This window comes from Sebastes fasciatus, chromosome 4, assembly GCF_043250625.1.
Source record: "Sebastes fasciatus isolate fSebFas1 chromosome 4, fSebFas1.pri, whole genome shotgun sequence".
NCBI classification, from domain to species: domain Eukaryota; kingdom Metazoa; phylum Chordata; class Actinopteri; order Perciformes; family Sebastidae; genus Sebastes; species Sebastes fasciatus.
Window position 1 is genome coordinate 14,717,233 of NC_133798.1, and position 19,355 is coordinate 14,736,587.

The 19,355-nt window shown below is 40.0% G+C and overlaps 1 protein-coding gene across 4 annotated transcripts in view; it reads left to right on the forward strand.

The window, feature by feature from the left end:
• Positions 1-19,355, forward strand: part of osbpl5 (oxysterol binding protein-like 5) — a 62,926-nt gene that overhangs the window by 8,701 nt on the left and 34,870 nt on the right. Inside the window, exons 2-3 of one of the 4 annotated variants that reach the window (XM_074632228.1) lie at positions 7,227-7,288; positions 15,628-15,788. The exons of 1 other annotated variant lie outside the window; for it this stretch is intronic. Coding sequence is in view for 1 of the 3 variants with exons in the window: in XM_074632225.1 (XP_074488326.1) it covers positions 15,657-15,750 (94 nt within the window). In the remaining 2 variants the exon portion in view is untranslated. The remainder of the gene's footprint in view (positions 1-7,226; positions 7,289-15,627; positions 15,789-19,355) is intronic. 2 more of the 4 variants (XM_074632225.1, XM_074632227.1) reach the window with 2 other exon arrangements.

Sequence of the window (19,355 nt, forward strand, 5' to 3'; positions counted from 1 at the left end):
TTAGGTTTTTGACATACTTTTATTACATTGAGTGTTTTATTCCGAAAGAGTTGATGCTGAGAGGCTTCATTACGTCATGGGTTTAATGTCAGCCTGTTAAAGCCCTCTTTGGATGGTCACCATGGGGCTCTGTGCAGACTTTGCCAGATTGGTTCTAATTTTTGGCATCTTCCTGCTGATGTTTTCATGTCATGGAATTTCATTGGCTACAGATGAATCAGTTAATAACTATCAGTGTAATGTCATAACTTTGTTGCGTCAGAAAATGAATACCCAAGTGGCAGCATTGTATTTATGAGGCTGTGTAGTGTATGTAGTCTCTGTTTACCTAATGGAGTAGTCAGGTGAGGGGAGAAAGTGACACTGTGTTAGATTACACTAAAAGGATACTTGTGACTCTCAGTCGTAGCTGTCTTTCCAAGAAAGCAAGTATCGCCTTAACCTTTAAGAAAGACCTCAGGTTTCAGACTGTGGCCGGTTTCCATGACATGGGACCATCATCTGACTTCACTCTTAAAGTGATACTCCACTTTTGGGTATTCAACACGCACCCTCTGTATTCAAAGGTTTTTAGCTTCGACTTGTAGCCATGGACAGTTTGAATTATGTTAGTTACAATGGTTTTCAACAGTTAACAGGTGTCAGACTGGATACAAATCAAAAATGGTCATAGAAACTTCTTAAGCCACTGCTGCAACATTCATCTCTCCGTGCTCCCTCCCTCCTCTGTTTATGACTCCCTGCTTCGAGCATTTCCCCCCCGCTTCCGCTCTTTTGTGCTCAGATAAACACGTCTTGTTCTGATCTCTGTACAGAACGCACAGAGATGAAATTAATATCGATCCTCCCATCTAGCTCCCGGTATGGGAGCAAACAAGTGTACTTTTCTAAAATGTCAGAGAATTCCTTTAATGCCAGGTTACGATGTTTTTGTTGATGCAGCGCTGCTTACAGTTTGCTGCTGGTTTTGACATTTAAGCTTATTTTAGTGATTGATCGGTGTCAACTTTGAATCATGCTGATAATTTCCACACACAACAAACATGGCTACCGTAGCCAACCCTTCAATGGTGGCTCCACTAGCCTATGTGTGTATATACAAGGCTCGAAATACTTTTTTTCTGTCACTTTTATGACAGTTCAAATATGAGAAAAATTATGAAAGTTATAATGTAAATTTAGCTAACTTTCCCTTTGATTTTCTCAACCTGTACAGTAAAATAATGTCCAATTTTACACGGTCATAGTCAGGGTCGTCACCCTGAACAGGATTATATTGAAAATTTCAGCAAACCTCTGAAAGAAAACATTTAATTACTATATATACAATATAATACAGTATAATACAATATAGTACATAGTACAGTAATGTACAGTGAAATTACTTATGGTCATAGTCCGGAACATTTTGTGCAGAATTATTGCTGAAATGCGAGTCTTTCTTCATCCTTTTTTGCCACTTCAAAAACCGGTACCGTAACAGCACGAATAGACGCACATCAAAATCCAAACGGCGCTGGCTTGACTGTTTTTTGCAAATGATGACTCACATCATCGCAGTGTTTTATGGTGTTAATGTTGCTCCTTACTGCTCTGTCTTTTCTGTCTGTGCGCTGTCGTTGTCTTTTTTTTGCGCCAGTTATTGATTAGTCTCACGGTCAATGCATGAAGGTTGGCAGCACTGAACAGAGTTGAGAATTACGTGCAAATCTAAAATTTTACGTGTACTACTGTGCATATGCACATGGTATTTCAAGCCCTGATATATTACAATGCTCACCATATGTAAATTGTCAAGCAGTGGGAAAAAGAAACCTTATAATGCCATCCAGATATACAGAGTGAAGCGGATTGGTGGTCGATCCACAGCTTTTCTCCTGTCCTGGGTTAAACGCAGGTCAGACGCTACCAGACTTTGGTGGAAAGGAGTCTCCATCAAGGGCTGGAAACTTAATTTAATGATATTGACGTTAAAATGTCCTAAACCAACTCCCAGTAGAGAGAGAGAGAGAGAGAGAGAGAGAGAAAAGGCAAGAGTGGGTGAGCATGAGAGAGCAATTGAATGGAGAGAACTGAAACTAAAATGTATCTGGTACTAAGGTTCGTACTAAGGATTTGTGTAAGTTTCAGTAGAACCACATCATACCTAAATGTCTCCTGTATTAAAGGGGAACTAAATTTCTAACTTTTTGCGATTCTGCTTCTGGTCCGAAGCATTTAATGAACAACCTGGTGATCACAGCCTAATTTAAAAACTTGGCTGCCCACAGCCACAGTTCACCTATGAAGATGAATTGCCATTCACGGTTTTGGTAATTATTATGCAGAATGTTGGGCTCTACATCAAATAGAACACTAATGTCAATTAGTGCTTATGTTTACAGCAAAATCTTTTTTAAAAGTTGGGCTTTGTTAGAGCAAAAAACAAAAAGACTCAGACAATAGTTTAAAAAGCTGTTATGAAAGTAGTGTAGAGCAGTGCATTATCTAAACATGCATATATTTCCAAAGCAAGCCGTTTTACCAGTATGACACATTACAGATTTTATATTTACTAGAAGCGAGTGTATCTCACAGGGATAATTCATCCAGTTAAATGTCTGTTTACATTGCATTGTAACATTTTTTTCTTCCTACAGTGCAATTTGCAACATAAACATTATCTTTCATAATTTAGTCTATTCTGTATCATCATCATTATTAAGAGCACGGTCTTTAGTGCCAAACCAGAGTTTAAACCTAATGGCACAGACAACGGGCCCCAGGGTAGGAGGGTATGTAATGAGCAATAATTAGTCTGTAAGGCATTTGTGTGCACTTAATGTTAAGTGCCCTTAGACCTAGTACCATTCCTGTAAAGTCTAATCTGCTGTCCCTGTGCTTTAGGCTTGTAATTTTTCGCATTAATGCAGGGAGAATGATTAAGTTTATAGTCTGTTTGTCTGTGTGCCCTGGCGTCACTGGATAAACAATCCCTTTATACTGTATATAAGGGCACAAATAGGAATGCACATGAGCGATCCAAATTTTTCAATCCCGATAGCGATACCTGGGCTTTGGGTATCGGCCGATACCGAGTACCGATCCGATACCAGTGTTTAATTGATAAGCTGTATGCCTCACTGTGTGGAAGTGACTCATTCTTTAATAATTAAGGCAACATCAGGCTTGACTTAAATATTGCTTTCCTAACTTTGTAAAACAAAATGTAACAAATAATACATAGATATAAATTTACTTAATTGTTATTTATTATTGAAATAATAATTTGTACACCAGCAACTTAATGCACAATAATGTATATAGTATATAAACAGAAAATTTAATTGAATCTATTGTCACCGCTACCCGATCCAGCTATTTGAGTCATTATCGGTCCGATTTCAATATAGGTGCATCCCTACTTGTTAATATCATCCTCCATTATCCCCTTCTTGGATTAGAGTCTCAGATCTAGGAGCAGATGAATGACTTTGTCTAATAATAGTTAATTGAAAACATGTACCCTCTAAACAGACACTGACTTCAAATTTGTCTTTTGATGTGCCTTCACTGCAGAGCCATGTGGGACCTGCTTCAAACTTGCTTAAGATTACATTAAGCTAAGTGGGCATGCATGGATGGAGATGACGTTGGATGGAAAAGGAAGTGCGGTGGCTTTTGATCAGATGCCTGACCTTTGATGCATTTTCGCTGTAAAAAATGAAAACGGAACAAATCTTTCTGTTTTCCAAACTCAGTGTTTTGTCCAGACTTTCATCGTATGAGACCTTTTGTGTTTGAGAGTCTGTCTTTCGAGATTGTCAGTGAAATGCCCGCAATCTAAATGTTCACTATTTACCCTTATGGAAAATTATTATTAATCGGTAAAAGAACTGAGAACAAGTTGGACAGGTGAAAGAAGGACAAAAAGAAAAAGAAAAATACTTTTTAAATAAGATTTCCCAAGGAGGTGAATAATCTAAAGGCACAGTCTGAAATTCTGCACATCTCTATTCAAACACTGTAGATGGACAGGTGTGAATGCGCAAGGACTGTGTATCACATTCAGGTTTGGAGTATTTGGTATATTTTGAATAGATCAATAAAATCTCATGTCAGAATATCAGCCAGTTGTTATCACTTATCAGTTTTGTCTCTAGCCACAACTATATTCCCAGTTGGAGCACCTTCTTGCCTGAAGTTATTATTCACACCCTTCCTATTGTTTCCCTTCATCGAGCCAGAGACACAGCTATAAATCAGTGGGCAGGATCTGGCCTGGTCCCCTCTTATGAGTCAGTCTTGGCTCTCTGCTGGTGAAGTTGGCGAGCTCGCAGTGTTCTGATGTATACGTTACTTAGTTGCATGCTTAGAAAGAGGCATGCAGAGCGCTGGTTATACAATATGCATGTGGCAGTGTTTCACCCATCCGTAACCATACAGTTTTCAATTGCAGGGCTAGTGTGGCTAATCGTTCCTTCGCTGTATTTCATATGGCCCATTTACTTGAAGCTACGAGTACAATTTGAGAGTAAAAGACTTTGGCAAACCCACAAGGCTCTACAGTAAGTGATAGTGTTGTACATCAGCTGTCACAGTGAGAAGTAGTTTCTGCATGTCCGGCTCTGGGTGTTACCCAAATCCATTTCAGAGTGATATACCAAGGTAAATCCAACACTAAAGCCTTTTAAATGTTTTTTTGTCGTTGTAGGAAATAGAGTGCTCCAGGGATGACGTGTTTTTGTAGGCCAACCAGGAAGTTAGCATCACCCTGGTTCCCTCGACTAAAAGCCTATGGGATTTTTCCATTGGGTTTTGGATTATTGCAGAAAATAAACACTGTGGCAAACACACGTTTATGATACTTACACGTTTTGTTCAGCAAGACAATATTCACAAATGAACACCACTTCTATGATTTTTGAAGTGTAAATGCAATTGCCAGAAGTAAAAAGCTAACATTAGGCTATAGATTAACTACAACACGGTCGCATGAGTATACTCAACGAGACTGCGGCGGACGAGTTGGCGTGATGATGTTTAGTAGTCTCATGTAGCCGCTTAGTAACAACCGCCTTTTTTAAGAAGGCGGTTTTAATGTATTTTATGTTGTAGAACAAAACGTTAAAATCTCTTAAGCTTGTGATAACCAGAGACTATATTTCAGCATCTGACTAAAAAAACATTAAAAAAACCCATTGACTTCCAGACGAGGGAACCAGAAGTGCTATATTGCTAACATCATTTCCGGGTTTTAGTACTCATTCCTGTAGCACTTTATTGGTGTGCTGTCCACAACATAGTGGAGTTAGAGAGGAATACAGGTCATGTGATGAATGTAACCTCATAATCTTGCACTTCTACAGGGCACTTAGTTTGTTTTATTGCACTGTGAATTGGTCCCAAGAACAGACTTAAATGTCTGGTCTTAGTGAGAAAATGTAGGACAGCTAGGACTGTATTAGAAAGTGGTGTCGTTTTGGAGTCCTTCCATCCAAACCATGCCACATTCTGGGTCACAGTGACTTCTTTCACTTTGTACACTTTGTACATTTTAATCGTTCTTGTGCCATATGTTGTGCATCTCATACAAATCCTTCTTTTGTGTAGGACAAAATGAATACTTCAATAGAAACTAGTGCTGTTTTGGTTATTTTGAGGATGGCATGGCCCTCTCAGCCGATCTTAGATTACCCCTTCCTTCCTTCCTTCCCTCTTCTCCATGTCTCGCTGTTTTCCTCTGCTTGCTGTCTGTGTTTGGCTTGCATCTCCTCTGCACCCCCCCCCCCCGCCCCCTTTTGTCTTTGCCCCTCAAGCACTGTCAGCTCAGGGATTCTCTCTCAGTTCACTTCTTATTTAGGTTAGACGTACTCAAGTGTTATGGCTTCCTCCTTTTGCTCAGCGATAGGATTTAAAGGCACAGATTCCATCTCTGCGGCCCAGCCCATTTTACACTTGTTGGGTTTGCCGTTGGATCATTAACCGGGGTGTCATCGGCAGAGATATATGCCAAGGTCTTTTTGGAACTGCTGAAATTATGTTTGAATTTTCTGCAGGTTTTTATAACCTTGGTAAAGTCAGGGAATTGTTGATACTGTATCTTTTTTTAGTCAGTGAAGTTCTCCTACCTGTGAAATGGTAACGTGCCTGATGAAAATATAGTTGAAATGTCATAGAGACAAGCCTCTAATGTGCAAATGTTTATTCATGCCTATATTATAGAAGTACATATTGAATAGTCTTACAATATGACAACATGACGACTTGTGTGTTTCCCTGCAACAAGATTGGTGCAATACAAAATTGCTTGGGAATGGGAATGAGTGATTACAATATTGCATTTGTGAATTTGACTCTGCATCTGTTAGGAATCACATTATGTTTGTGTTGTATATCAGGGGTATGCGTGTGTGTGTCTGTGTGTGTGTGTGTGTGAGCTTGCTGCTGTGTGAATTAATGTGTGTGTTGTTTTGCTTTTGGTTTTGGATTTGTGGCTTATCACACGTCCCAGCTGTTCGAGAATGCATTGTTCTTTGCACGGGCTGGATTAAGAGGCATTTCATGGGAAAACAAAAGTAAGACCAGAATGGGGTGTTGAAAACAGCATTTTTTAGCTGTAAACAATAACTAATATATTTCAAGTGCAACCAATTAGAACGAGAGTCAAAATTTTGATTAAAATAAGAAGTGGATTCAAATTGTACTTTATACTATGAGATTCCTTTAGTCCTCCTGGATTCACATCCTAGTAGGGTGCGTATTTGTTTAGCGTAAGAGTAGTAGTCCTCCGTGAATCTGATAGTGTGTGTGTTTGAGTATGGTTAACTGTAACTGTCGCAGTGTTTCTGTTGACTCAGTAAACACACATTGCATTGAATTCTGTTTCTTTCCATGAAAAAGCATTGAGTGCTATCAGTTATACTGTTACTTTCGGTGACCTTTTTCTTATAGAATAGACTGCTCAAGTAGTCCTTTAGCTTCAAATCTGCGTTAGTTGCAGACTAGCTGTAACCGACTGAGAGTTGTGTGTGTGCAGGTGGCAAACAGACTGTGCTTTTGGCCCTGAGAGACGTTAGCGGCTCCCTTAGGAACGAGACTGGGCGGGGTGGGGCTCCACCCTCTCTAACACAGTGGTGTGACCAGGAGGAGCATGGGAAGGAGAGACACCGGGAAAGAGGCAGTTTTGTCTGTTTGTACTGTGTGAGTTAAAGTGAAACCTTGCTCTCACTTTTGTATCTCTGCAGGTGAGACAGGCTGCTCCAACAAAGGCTCCTGGATGCGGTGTCTCCTGCGGCTCAGGTGAAAGGTAAGCTGAGCTCTCACCTGCAGGCCCACTCTTTTAATGCCTTAATAATGCATACACTCTGTTAAATTGGCTAGCTATCTGTTTTAACTTCAGTTAACCACATGGTTTGCATGCGCCATTCACATGTTACAGCCCAGGTTTAATTTGTGACCCTGTTTTCTCTCCGGCGTCAGTCTACTTTCAAAATTTGACACAAATGCAAGTACATTTTTACCCGGCATTGCCAGGAGGGTTTTGAGCAGAAGAGAGAATTAGGGCATGTCTCTTAAGGTGTGTGAAATAGATGTACTTTCTGTTTATGCCAGTTTTTATTACATTTTTAAGTGCTCTCTGCAGCTATTTGATCATAATGTCAGTTAGTGCTGTAAAGCTAACATTTGTGCCGTTGTGGTGACTTCTGCATTTTTGTGTGAGCAATTGTGAGTCAGTATTGCACAGTGCAGCATTGAAAGAAGAGAAACCGTTTAACAGAACTAAGATCAGCAGCTTACAGGGTGTGCCTGATTCATTTGGGTTAGATTGGAGTAAATGTTTGGGGTTGCACAAGGACAGTTGGCTACAGAATGATACTTCAGATACGCAGAGCCGTAAAACAGGCAGTTTGCCTAGAGTACATGTTGATCTTTCATACAGTGGCAGAGGAAGTGTAATGACTAGTTGCTCGTTCTTTTTTCAGCCTCTCATCCTGAGCACACTGTGTATTTTGGTCTCTCCTGGAAGGATAAATGTATACAAGTGTATTTATGCGTGTTGGTTAGTTGTATAAACAGGACTGAAGACAGTCATCTGTTCAGCACATCTGTCCATTGGGCGTGAAGATGGAAACCAGGTGTTCTTATTACTCAAATGAATTTAGCCCTCTTATAGTAACAAAATGTTCCTTTTGGTGGGTGGTGGAATCACACTGATAGAAGTGACAGTTAACTCTGCTTTGGTATCCTGAAACTGTGTTTGCTTTGCTATTCCGTCCAGCCCTAAGATGGTAGCAGACTGTACTGTGGTAGCCGTGAAAAAAACACCACTTTCCTGCTCATATCAGTCAGGAAGCGTTTGCATTCGGTCTTGCCCAAGCTGTTTGTCTTGGCATGTGTTCGCAGCACGGAGACGTATGAGATTTAACTTCAAATTACACATTAACCAGGCAAAATGTCTCAACCTCTACCCAGCAGCCTACACCCAGGCTACTATTGTTGCACTTTTTTTGTCTGCCTTAAAAGCCACACACATTCAGACTATCTGGTTTACTACGACGTTGAGATAGTGGTTATAAATACTTTACAGTTTCTGTTTCTGTCTACTGATTGACTAGTCACATAGTTCCCTTATCTGTTCTGCGTTCCGTTAATAAGGCTTAGTATTGTGCACATAATGTGCACGGAATTAATAAAAAGTCATGTACTCCGGGTCAACACATCTTAATTTTCCTGTACATTTCTAATTTATCACATCAGCAGTGAATCGCTCGGTTCGTTTCAGTCACTCTGATTCACAATTTGGTTTTACAGAAGTGGAAAGTTCCGATCGCAGAACATTGATGATGATAGTGACTTTTTTTTTTAACTCTGATTTTATACATATGGTGTGTCTTTATACTGTGACAGTTTTCCTAAAATTAGATTTGAAAAAAAAGCAATATATCACCTTGCTTACAGTATCTCAATATATCGCAATATATTGAATTGTTACCCCTGTATCATCACCAAAATGTCACCTCACCTTTATGTCCATCTCTTTGTCTCACACATCTGGCGGACTTATCTAAGGTCTTACATGTTGAAATCATAATGACAAAGGAGACTTGATAGCACTTACTAACTGTTAATTTAATTTCAAAGACTGATTCACCTGGTTTTGGACTTGCTGTTTAGGACTAACAAGATAGATAGAAATATGGAAGTTGCTGTTAATAGCAGAACTGCTCTCCTTTCCATATCTATTATTTCCTAAGGCTCTAAGGCTTATCATTTAATCAACAAATTGCTTGATGTGTCATAGTATAACATGGATGATTTAAGGTGCAGTGAAAGGAATAGGATAGGACAATGAGATGTACTGTATGGGCCATATCCTGAATTATCATAGGCCTGTATTTTGTTACTTAATGTTAGCCTGGAGCAGGTTGATGAAAGACTAGTCATACATTCAGGGCATGACCTTCTAATAATGAATCTAATGGACAAGTAGGTCCATGGTTGGTGGTCAGGCAGAATAGATTAAAGGGAGTGCTAGTAATGCTAAACAGCATCTGCATTGGGTATTGTAGAACTCCATTCACAGAAAATAGAGTACCCAGCAGTCTCTTTTGATCACAAGGCAAAGTGTAATTTAATGAGATCAACACTGAGGGAGCCAGAGTGAGATTTATGTTAGTTTATTGTGTTCCTGGTGGTTGGAGCGTGGCTTTATTCATCTTTGTGTTGGATCTAAGACTCTTCCTGTGCACATGGAAACCAATCTGGACATCCTATTCTTTCTGAAACAGCATAATGACGGCCAAAGTAAAAATGTAGATCTCCTTCTTAGGGCAGCAGTAGAAGTCTACATAGTGGAGAACTCAAACCTTGGCAAAAAAAACTGAAACTGTATGCATGGATAGATAAATACCACCAGGGGACAGTAGGAAAACATATGTTTTATGTAATCTGGTTGTACTGACCCTTAAAGGGGCAATTGATTAGCTGGCTGTGGTGTTTCTGTGTGGAGTTTATACAGTATGTTCTCTCTGTGCCTGTGTAGGTTTCCCAAAGACATGCAGGTTAGGTTAGTTGGCAACTGCGAATGTGAGCGTGAATGTCTGTGTCAGCTAGGGCTGCACGATTTTGGCCCAAATGTTAGTCATGAATAAATATTGAGATCACAATTATTTATCACGGTTATTTGTTGATTTGATCGGCAAAATATTTCTATTGCACTTTCACATTTAAATAAACAGAGTGCTGCTTTCACTCCATGTTGTGTTACATTCCTGCTAACATACAAATACAAATCTGTGCATCAAAATAAGACTGGTCCTTATTCATAGTGCATCTACTAGAAGCAAAATATGAGTAACATTGTACCAAAACGTTTTACCCAAAATAATCATCTTTCTACTATCACAACTATCTTTCATGTCTTTACATGAAAATAAGACTTAAAATTAGGTTCTTCTTCACCAGAATTCAGTGCATTTTTGTTTTGCCCATCTGTTCTCTGCAAAACAAGTAATAAACAGTATATTACTCGTCTACTCTGGACTGCGCACGCAACATTTGGGGAAGTTTTTCACAGGCTATTGCTGTGCACGCAGCAGTATTACACCAAAAGTGAAACCAGAACATCTCGATCGCCCCATGCTGGCTGGCTGTTAGTTTAGGAAGCCATCGATTTTATGCAGCAGAGTTTTCTTTGAGCAGAACACGTATTTTAAATGTCAATATCGCAGTCGATCATGTTCATTTAATTGTGGGAAGCCAAAATTGTGATCGCAATTAATATTTGATTAGTTGTGAAGCCCTAATGTCAGCCCTGTGATTTTAAGGCTTGTCCTTCAAAGGATGAGCGGGTATAGCTAATGGATGGATGATCCTTAATGTAAAGCAAAGTGGCTTCTTTGGGAGAGCTATTACCATTTGACAAGATCCATCCTTTCTATCAACTCCAATGAGTAGGAAAAGCCTGGGAGCTGCTGCCAGCTTCTATAAAAGTGTCTTGTCAGAGTGGGATTGATGAAGGGACAGAAAGAGGACAGGTTGTAAACAAGAAAGTGGGAGGATGGACAGGCTGTGGGAAGTGTTGATCTGTTGACCAAAACCTTAATTATCATTGCTTTAGGTACAGGAAAGTAATGAAGGGATAGTGTGGAACAGTGATAAAGTTCGCAGAGGTCACAGCATCAGACAGACACAGGCAGACCCTCCATGGCACCAATTGTACAAAAGAAAAAGAAGCTAAATAACGGATCTTAAAAACATACCATATGCTTGTCCTTGACTTTTGCAAAAATTCTGTTATATCCTCAGGAATTATTATAATATATGGTAATACATAAATAGATTAAGGAAAAAACAAGTAAAGCATGGAACCCCCTCAAGGCTAGAACATGGACTGATGTAAAAAGACCGGTTTCAGATTTTATTAGTCAAAACTATGCAGATAAGATAATAAACCTTCTTCTCTAATCGTTTGCACCTTTTGCTCAGTGTTCATTCCCATTATTTACATGCTTATAGCAGAGTCACATATCTTAGCTAGACATGTTGTAATATTGTTCCGGGATCCGTGTTTTAAGACGGGTCGCCAACACCGCCACAGACCCGGGACCCCTGATGCACTGAGCAATCTGAAGATGAAATGCTGGACAAGAATGAAGTGATTTCACAGCCACAGTGGTTGTTCAGTCATCAGACTTATAGAAAAAATCCAGCCTCATTACATTAATTTAGTTCCTGGGCTGGCTTGTGACACGACTAACAAGTGACTGCTTGGACAAAGGGCAGAACTTTCACTCTCAGTAGATTGACCCAATTACTTCCCATTCAATGTTTTACAAATCATGAGCAAGTCTCTCTGTGGCAGTATTCATTCATCTCGAGTGTGAGAGCACCCAGCAGTCCAATACAGACAGTCAGCCAACTTTTGTTTTTCTTTGGTCAGAGTTTCTTTTTTTTTTCCCAGATAAGAGAGGCTTGGAGTTTGGTGAGAAGTGGTGTGAAGTTGGCTTGTTCCCTCTCTCACTGTTCCTCGCTAGGAAGAAGAGTTAGAGGAGCCCCGTGCTGAGGTCATAGGCGGGTAGGGAGGAGAGTAGCAGCTCATGGATCTCGCAATGTATCTCAGTTTTCTGAAAATGGTTGCAGCTAATGCATTTACAAGTGTATATTGATTTTAAATGTTTCCGAGTACTGTATGCATTGACATACTGCCAGAGGCTCTGATGTCTGAAAGTTTGATTCTAAAAAGCATTATGCTCTGTTGTTGGAAGATGAAACGTGGAATATGAAAAATAAACATGGCCATTGTGAAAAGGGTAATGTTTAATAGTATGTAGTGCTAAAATACAAATAATAATCTTACCATAATCGTACACATTTTTTACAATATAGTGCCATCTAAAAAGTCTTATTTTTTATTTTATTTTTATAAGAATGGCTGGTAGCTGTAATGTGTAGGACAGAGGGAGGTTTTTCTGGAAACATTTGCAGGGACTTGCATAAGATCTGACAGAAGGTTTAAAGTTGTGTGAACACACACATGATTCATTGCACTAATTTGACTGCTGAAGTGTTTTTTTGCTGCCCAAAGGTATTTTCTATAAACTGACAATACATTGAAAATGCAGACATCAGCTGTATCTAGCCAGCACCTTTCACAGCCTTGTGCGTGCTAAATGTACCTGTGTAGGTGTGTGATAGCTTAGACTCTGACTCATTTCAAAAACTTTTGCTTATTTTTCCCTACATCCTCTGCTTTGTTCTCCAGTTAGTTCATTCAGAAAGTTCTTTAGCAGAAGTATAAGCCAACGTTTTTGCTCAATTTTAATACTCTCATAGGTTTTGCACCACAGCTTAGCTGGCAAAGCAGTTTTATATTTATAGCCATAGTATTTTTATTCCGTTATTAAAATATGCAGTCAGTACTTTGGCCAACAAAACCAGCTCATGAATTGATGGGAAGGTTGAAGCAGCAACTTTGTGTTGGCAAGAGATACTATTGCAGAGCTCATGACAAGCTTAAAAGTTGCGAGTTAAAATGCCCAAATCAAATAGTATTTCAGAAAATATATAAGCCAGAATTTATTCGTCTTTGGCAGCTGGTGAGATTAATTGGTATATTACAGTCTGTAACGTGCTCCTACCCTCTGCGTCCCAGTGGGGTGCTCTTTGTTTTTAGCATCATTAATTAAAGTCATTTATGCGACATCTTGTCATCTATTATCCTTTGCTTAATGGCCCTCCTTCTGTCCAGTCAGGACAGGCAGCCTCCGGGTCTCTGCTGGCAGACATCTTCCTCCCAGCCCCTCACACCTCTTGTCTCTCCAGCAGACAGGCAGAAAAGCCCTTGCCCTCCTCACACTCACTCCCCTGAGAACCACACTTTGTCCAGTTCGTAGCCTGTGCTGGCTTAATCAGACGCAGGCTCATTTTTTCTGTATCAATTTATCTTTCTACCCGACCTCCATCTCTTATTATTTCCTTTTCTGCCACAGAGGTTTTCAGCTCTATAAAAAGGTCATGATGCAACCGGGCCTTTAAATCGCTGCAGCTACTTGAAGTAGAGCACAAGAAATAATCTAATTTGCATAGCCCTTATATATAATTCAATGTGCATCGTGATAAGTAAAATTGACTGAAACATTGCATTTTCGTGCGTTGACTTTTTCAGCTTTGGGACTGGAAAAAGACGGGAGTGGCATTTAGAGCTGGAGGGAAGTTAGATGAAATTTGTTGATACTGTCACTCGTGGATGGGTATTTTCATAAACAAACTGCTTTTTTTGGCGTCTGAGCAAAAGCATCTTACCCAGACTTAAATTCTTCTCTCACCTTTATGTAACCATGGAAGGTTTTCTCATGCCGCCTCTTCTTTCTCAGCAACAATCCTGCTTGACCATCAAACAGATACACAATAAAAATGGAGAGTGGCCTTGTAAATACAAAGTAAATTGGTACTGACCACTGCCTCTTCTTGTTGCTGTTTTAAGTGCTTTGCTGAAGGGCACTTTGTTAGAAAATATATTGGAGCTTTCATCAGATTTTCCCAGCCAGGCCGGAGATTCAGATCATCAGCTTTGATGTTACCAGCCCACTTTCTGTAGTTAGTCATGCTACTTCATATGCAATGTCCCATCTCCACTATTGTCTTCACAATCCACTTCTTTTCTATTCTATCTCACTAGTGATAAAAGATGGTTGAGCTACTCCTACAGACAGTGTGTAGTATTGATTAGTAAAAGTGTACATACAGCGCCAATAAAAAGAAAGTCTCTAAATTTATGCATAATTTGTCCGTAAAATGTGGTCTGAGCTTCACAAGCACAAATAACACTGCTGGTTTGAATGTTTATGATAAAGTGGATCTATAAGTAATGTATTATATGAAGTGACATACATATAATGATGCTTTTCACATTTAATTTCTACAATCTGGCTTCAGTTCACCACCTCACCATCTGCGTCGCCAATTTCCCCTGTCTCCATAATGTGCGTACGTATGTGCCAAAGTTTCTGTACAGGTGCGCACATTATCCCGTCAAGTTTATTTTTATAGATCACAACTTTTTGCGTGGGAAGTGGCGTACGCCTCTTTCAAGTTTTGTGCGTATGCAATGGTTATAAATGAGACCCCTGGTCTACTTCATTTTTCTCATATTTACTTTTACTCTAAAAATTCTTAAATGATTAAATAATTAATCATCACAATAATCAGTAGGTCTGCTTAATTGATAGCTGCAGCCACGCCCTACCCATAGACTGTATATAAGAAGTGAACATAGTCACCGTGACGTCACCCATTGGTTTGTGGACTGCTGTTCTGAAGCCTCGAGTTTGGGATTTTGGCCGTCGCCATCTTGGTCGAAGTGACTCGAGAGGGTGGAGTACAAGTACAACCGAACGCTAAATAATACATTTTAATGCAACCAAAAATGTTATAATTAACTTTCGTGACGTGAAAACACACTGTGAAAGGGTTAAAGTTGTAAGACGAAAACACACTGTGAAAGGGTTAAAGTTGTAAGACGAAAACACACTGTGAAAGGGTTAAAGTTGTAAGACGAAAACACGGTCAACTCCCTGACTGGACAACGCCGTGGTAACGACCTGTCAATCACGAGCTAGTCACGCCCTAAAGCATACCCTGCTTTATGGTCTATTTGACTCTAAATGGGACCATAATTTACTAAATGAACATCATGCTGTATTGAAGAAGACTTGAAACTAGTGATTGAGACCATAAACTCGTGTTTATAATGTTTACTGAGGTAAAAAATCAAGTGAGAAGTAGGCTCATTTTCTAGACTTCTATACAATCAGACTTCTTTTTGCAACCAGAGGCGTCGCCCCCTGCTGGCTGTTAGAATTAATACACGTTTAAGGCACTTCTGCATTGGCTTCACTTCTCAGACCTCGGAGTTGCCCACTGGCCCTTGCATGTTTGTTGACAACAAATTCTACAGTATTTCTTTAACCCTCTTTCTTCATAGCCGTTTTGCCTCCTCTGGCTCACAGCTGTAATTGAGTTATTGGAGGTCAGTGTGTGTTTGTGTCTCTGTACATGCAGGTGCATGTGTACTATATGTGGGAATCAGTGTGATAATGCTGATTTTCAGGCAGTAATTACAGTCACATCTCTTTCTGTGTACAGGTTCATTCCACTGACTGCGAGGATCTTAAATGGTGTTAAAGTGGTACTGTACAATGAGTGTCCTTGATGTTCCAAGTGAGGATGTGCCGGTGCAAGTCAAAGTCATGGCTGAAGACTCTCAAAGTACGTCACTGAGGTCCTCTGATACTTAAAATCTTCAGGTAGTGTCTCTCTGTGCATGCTTACATGTGGATGTGTGTTTGTGTCTGCATGTTGATGCATTTGTATGTAAACAAAGTGGCCATGCTTGGCACTACTGCATTCATCAGCTCAGCCTGGCTCAGCCTGCTTATAAGGCTGGTTCTCACACACAGCCACCACTGGCCTGCAGCCAACCGTATAGACAGCCAGCTGGCTTGGTCTGTCTACCAGGTCAAACATGGTTCCAGTGTGTGGATTCATAGATTGGTGAATTGTAGAGGTTTCAGGTTTATTAAGAAAGGGGAACATGATGACTAGATATGTCGGGATACATGGTACAATACAAAAATGATAAGGATGAAATTGTAAGTAAAACTACTCTAAAATGAGTAGTGAGATTGATGGTACCTTTGGTATATCGTATGGTAGTGATGGAAATTTGACACACTGAAGTTCTTTTTTTTTTTTTAGATTTCAGGGTGTGTATGGTGAAGATGGACATTTAGTTCAGTGTGATCATTTGTAGTTGTTGTTGAGGGGTCAAAGTAGGTATTAGGGGTGGGAAAACAATTAAATTCACCCATTTATTGTGATTTCTTTTTTTTAAGGATTTTGAAATAGGTTTTTTGAATACCAGAATCCATTTATTTGCTTAATTTGAGTCTATGCAGAGGTAGGAGGAAGTTACCGCTTTCATTGTTGTAGTCTGAGTAACGCAACGTCATATCCGTTCCGTATCCGTCTAAAACCGAAACAAACCACAGCGAGAAACGGGAGAGCTAGCGACAGACTTGGTAAAGTTAGCACAAGTATACACATGTAACTAAAATACAAAAAAACATAAATGGAAATAAGATTGATTGGATTTTATTCACCAGAAGTATAAAACATTACATGTCCCTTATAAATTTAAAAGAAAATACCACTAATTTGTGAGGGAAATGTCTTTATTCTTTGATTTTTGGGTTGCTGGAAAAAAGTGAATAAATGACTGGGATATTTGACTACATACATGCTGAAAATCAAACATTTTTACTGCATCAATTTAGAGATTTTCCAAACTAAAAGTCCCTAGAAGTGTATGATTCAACTGTTTCCCATGGTGTAGTGTTAAAAATGTTTACAAAAATTGCAATAAATTGTAATATTGAATAACAATACTTAAAAATCGCAATACAAATCGAATCATCACCCAAGTATCATGATATTGGGAGATAGGTTTATCGTCCCAGCCCTAGTAGGTATGTGATTGGGGCAAGTACACACACAGACACACACACGGACACTAAAGGCAGAGGAGCATGGACAGAGAGATTCTTGAAGAGATCCTTTTTGATACACTGAATTTGTTTTGGATCTGTGCTTGTGTTTTGATGTAGCCGTATCTCTGGCTCTGTTTTCAGATACATGTTGGTTAATCCTTGCTCCCCTACTCAGAATCTGAGCTCATTTCCCAGCCCCTTGTAGGGAATCCTAGGTCTGGTTTTCAGGCTATGTTTACCTTGCCCTTTCCCTTCTCCCTGACAGAAGCCTCTGTTCCCAGAGACTCACTGTGTGTACAAAGGGAGGTTGTGTCTCCTGCCAGTCTAACCTGAAACACAGAGAACAGTGGAGGTCAGGTCGCAGCTGGGCAAGAACTCGGATAACCTCTTATAACTTTCCTGGACTGTTACATACAGGCTGAAATGCTCCATAAGATGAGAAAGACCGTGAATAAAGTTAATAGATGGTCATAGAATAGCTACATATACAATTATTGACATTACTGCAGCATCAGGGAGGGGCATGCTGGGTAGAACAGGGTGGAGATTGTGGTTGTGGTTGTATGCTGTAGGTATAGTGAAGGTCTACCATGGTAACAGGCCACCGCAGGCCCCACACAACAAAGGGAGTTTCCTATTTTAAGTAAGATCAAATGGGTAGTCTGGCTGGAAGGCAGTTTCTTCATGTGAGTTCCTCAAAATATACCTGCAACTCCCCGCAAGACAAGAATAGAACAACTAAACCACACATCCTCCCACTGAGTATCACAAAATTAGCCTCCTTTCTGAAATGCAACAGTTGACCTAGTTCTGCCTCCTTCACTTAGACACAGTAGTTACAGTTTTTGATTTTTCAATTGTTTTATGTAGTTAGAGATTTTTAGAATGTAAAAAATGTCAGTTTCAAAGGCTACTTCTCCCATGTCTTAGTCAGGACAACAGCTGTAACAACTTGGTGGAGCTGTGACCATCACTTGGAATATTTCTATTGCCTATGCTTGCTCAAGGTATTTACTAGGACTGACCTAAGGCAAGTGTTTTAAAAAAGCTATTAACTAGATTCAGGTGAATAAACATGCGTGCAGTTGGGCGGCTTTGTCAATGTCTTGACCTGAATACTGAATTTATTTTTGCCGTGTCGTGCATTTTGCTAAAATGCCATGCATAATATGAGAAAAACAGGGTTAACTTCCCAGTAATGTAGTTGCGTCTGTTAGTTTTATAGTGCACATAGTAGAGAATGGGGATGTGACGGTGAGGAAATTTTCCCACCGGTTAATAAACTTGTGACAACACCGGTGTTACCTATTACACCGGACATTTTACAAGAAAAGATGACCTCACAGCGATTGCCTCATTACCTCCACCAAGGCCAAGGGCCTTGAAGGAGGTTATGTTTTCCCCGGCGTTATTTTTTTTATTTGTCTGTCTGTCTTTCTGTCTGTCTGTCTGTTAGCAGGATTACTCCAAAAGTTTTTGGAGGGGTGTAGTGTAGCACAATGAACAATCCATTAGATTTTGGTGGTGATCCGGATCATGATCCGAATTCAGGAATTTCTTTAAGGATTCCGATCAGCCTGAGCATTAAGACCACAGGGTATAACACATGCACAGTGTAACTGATGACGCGTTGATGATGCGTTGATGACGCGTGACCTTCTTCCTTCTGAGAGCAGAGGGATACGTGTGTGGATATGTGGTGAGACTTCGAGTTGCAGCGGCAGCTGCTGGCCGTCTGCGGTGAGAAAGAAAAAAACGGTAGATGACGGGATGACAGACAACGTAGTGTAACGTTATACAGACATAACAAGGCTGATGAATGAGAGAGGCATCTGCCTATACGTTACACGGAAACACACTTTTTTTTGCTAGGAAGTTGAACCTGTCATAATTCCCTCTCTACTATTTATTTCATATTGCCAAAAACTACATTTTACAAGGTTGCACTTGAGCACATCATGATAACGTTGTAATTTACCTTTACTGAATAGAGCCTGAATGCATCATAATGTAAATCAATGGCACCTCCCGTTAATGTTAGCTGTTAGCTCCGTGCGGACTGTGATGCTTACCGGCTGCTAACAGCTAATGTTAACAAGCTCTCGTCCTACCGATTTCAACACAGATTTGTTGTTCACAATGTAGCATTATCGGGGAAAAAATAGGGTGGGTCGCTTGGATCGTGAGGTTACTGCGTCCCAAACACATTTTCTATCATCCCCGGGACGACGGGTTGCCGTTAGTCTCGAGCCCTGAAGATACCTATGGTACCTGCGGTACTGTAGAAAAACGAATACCATCACATTTTCTGAGTTTTGCCATTGA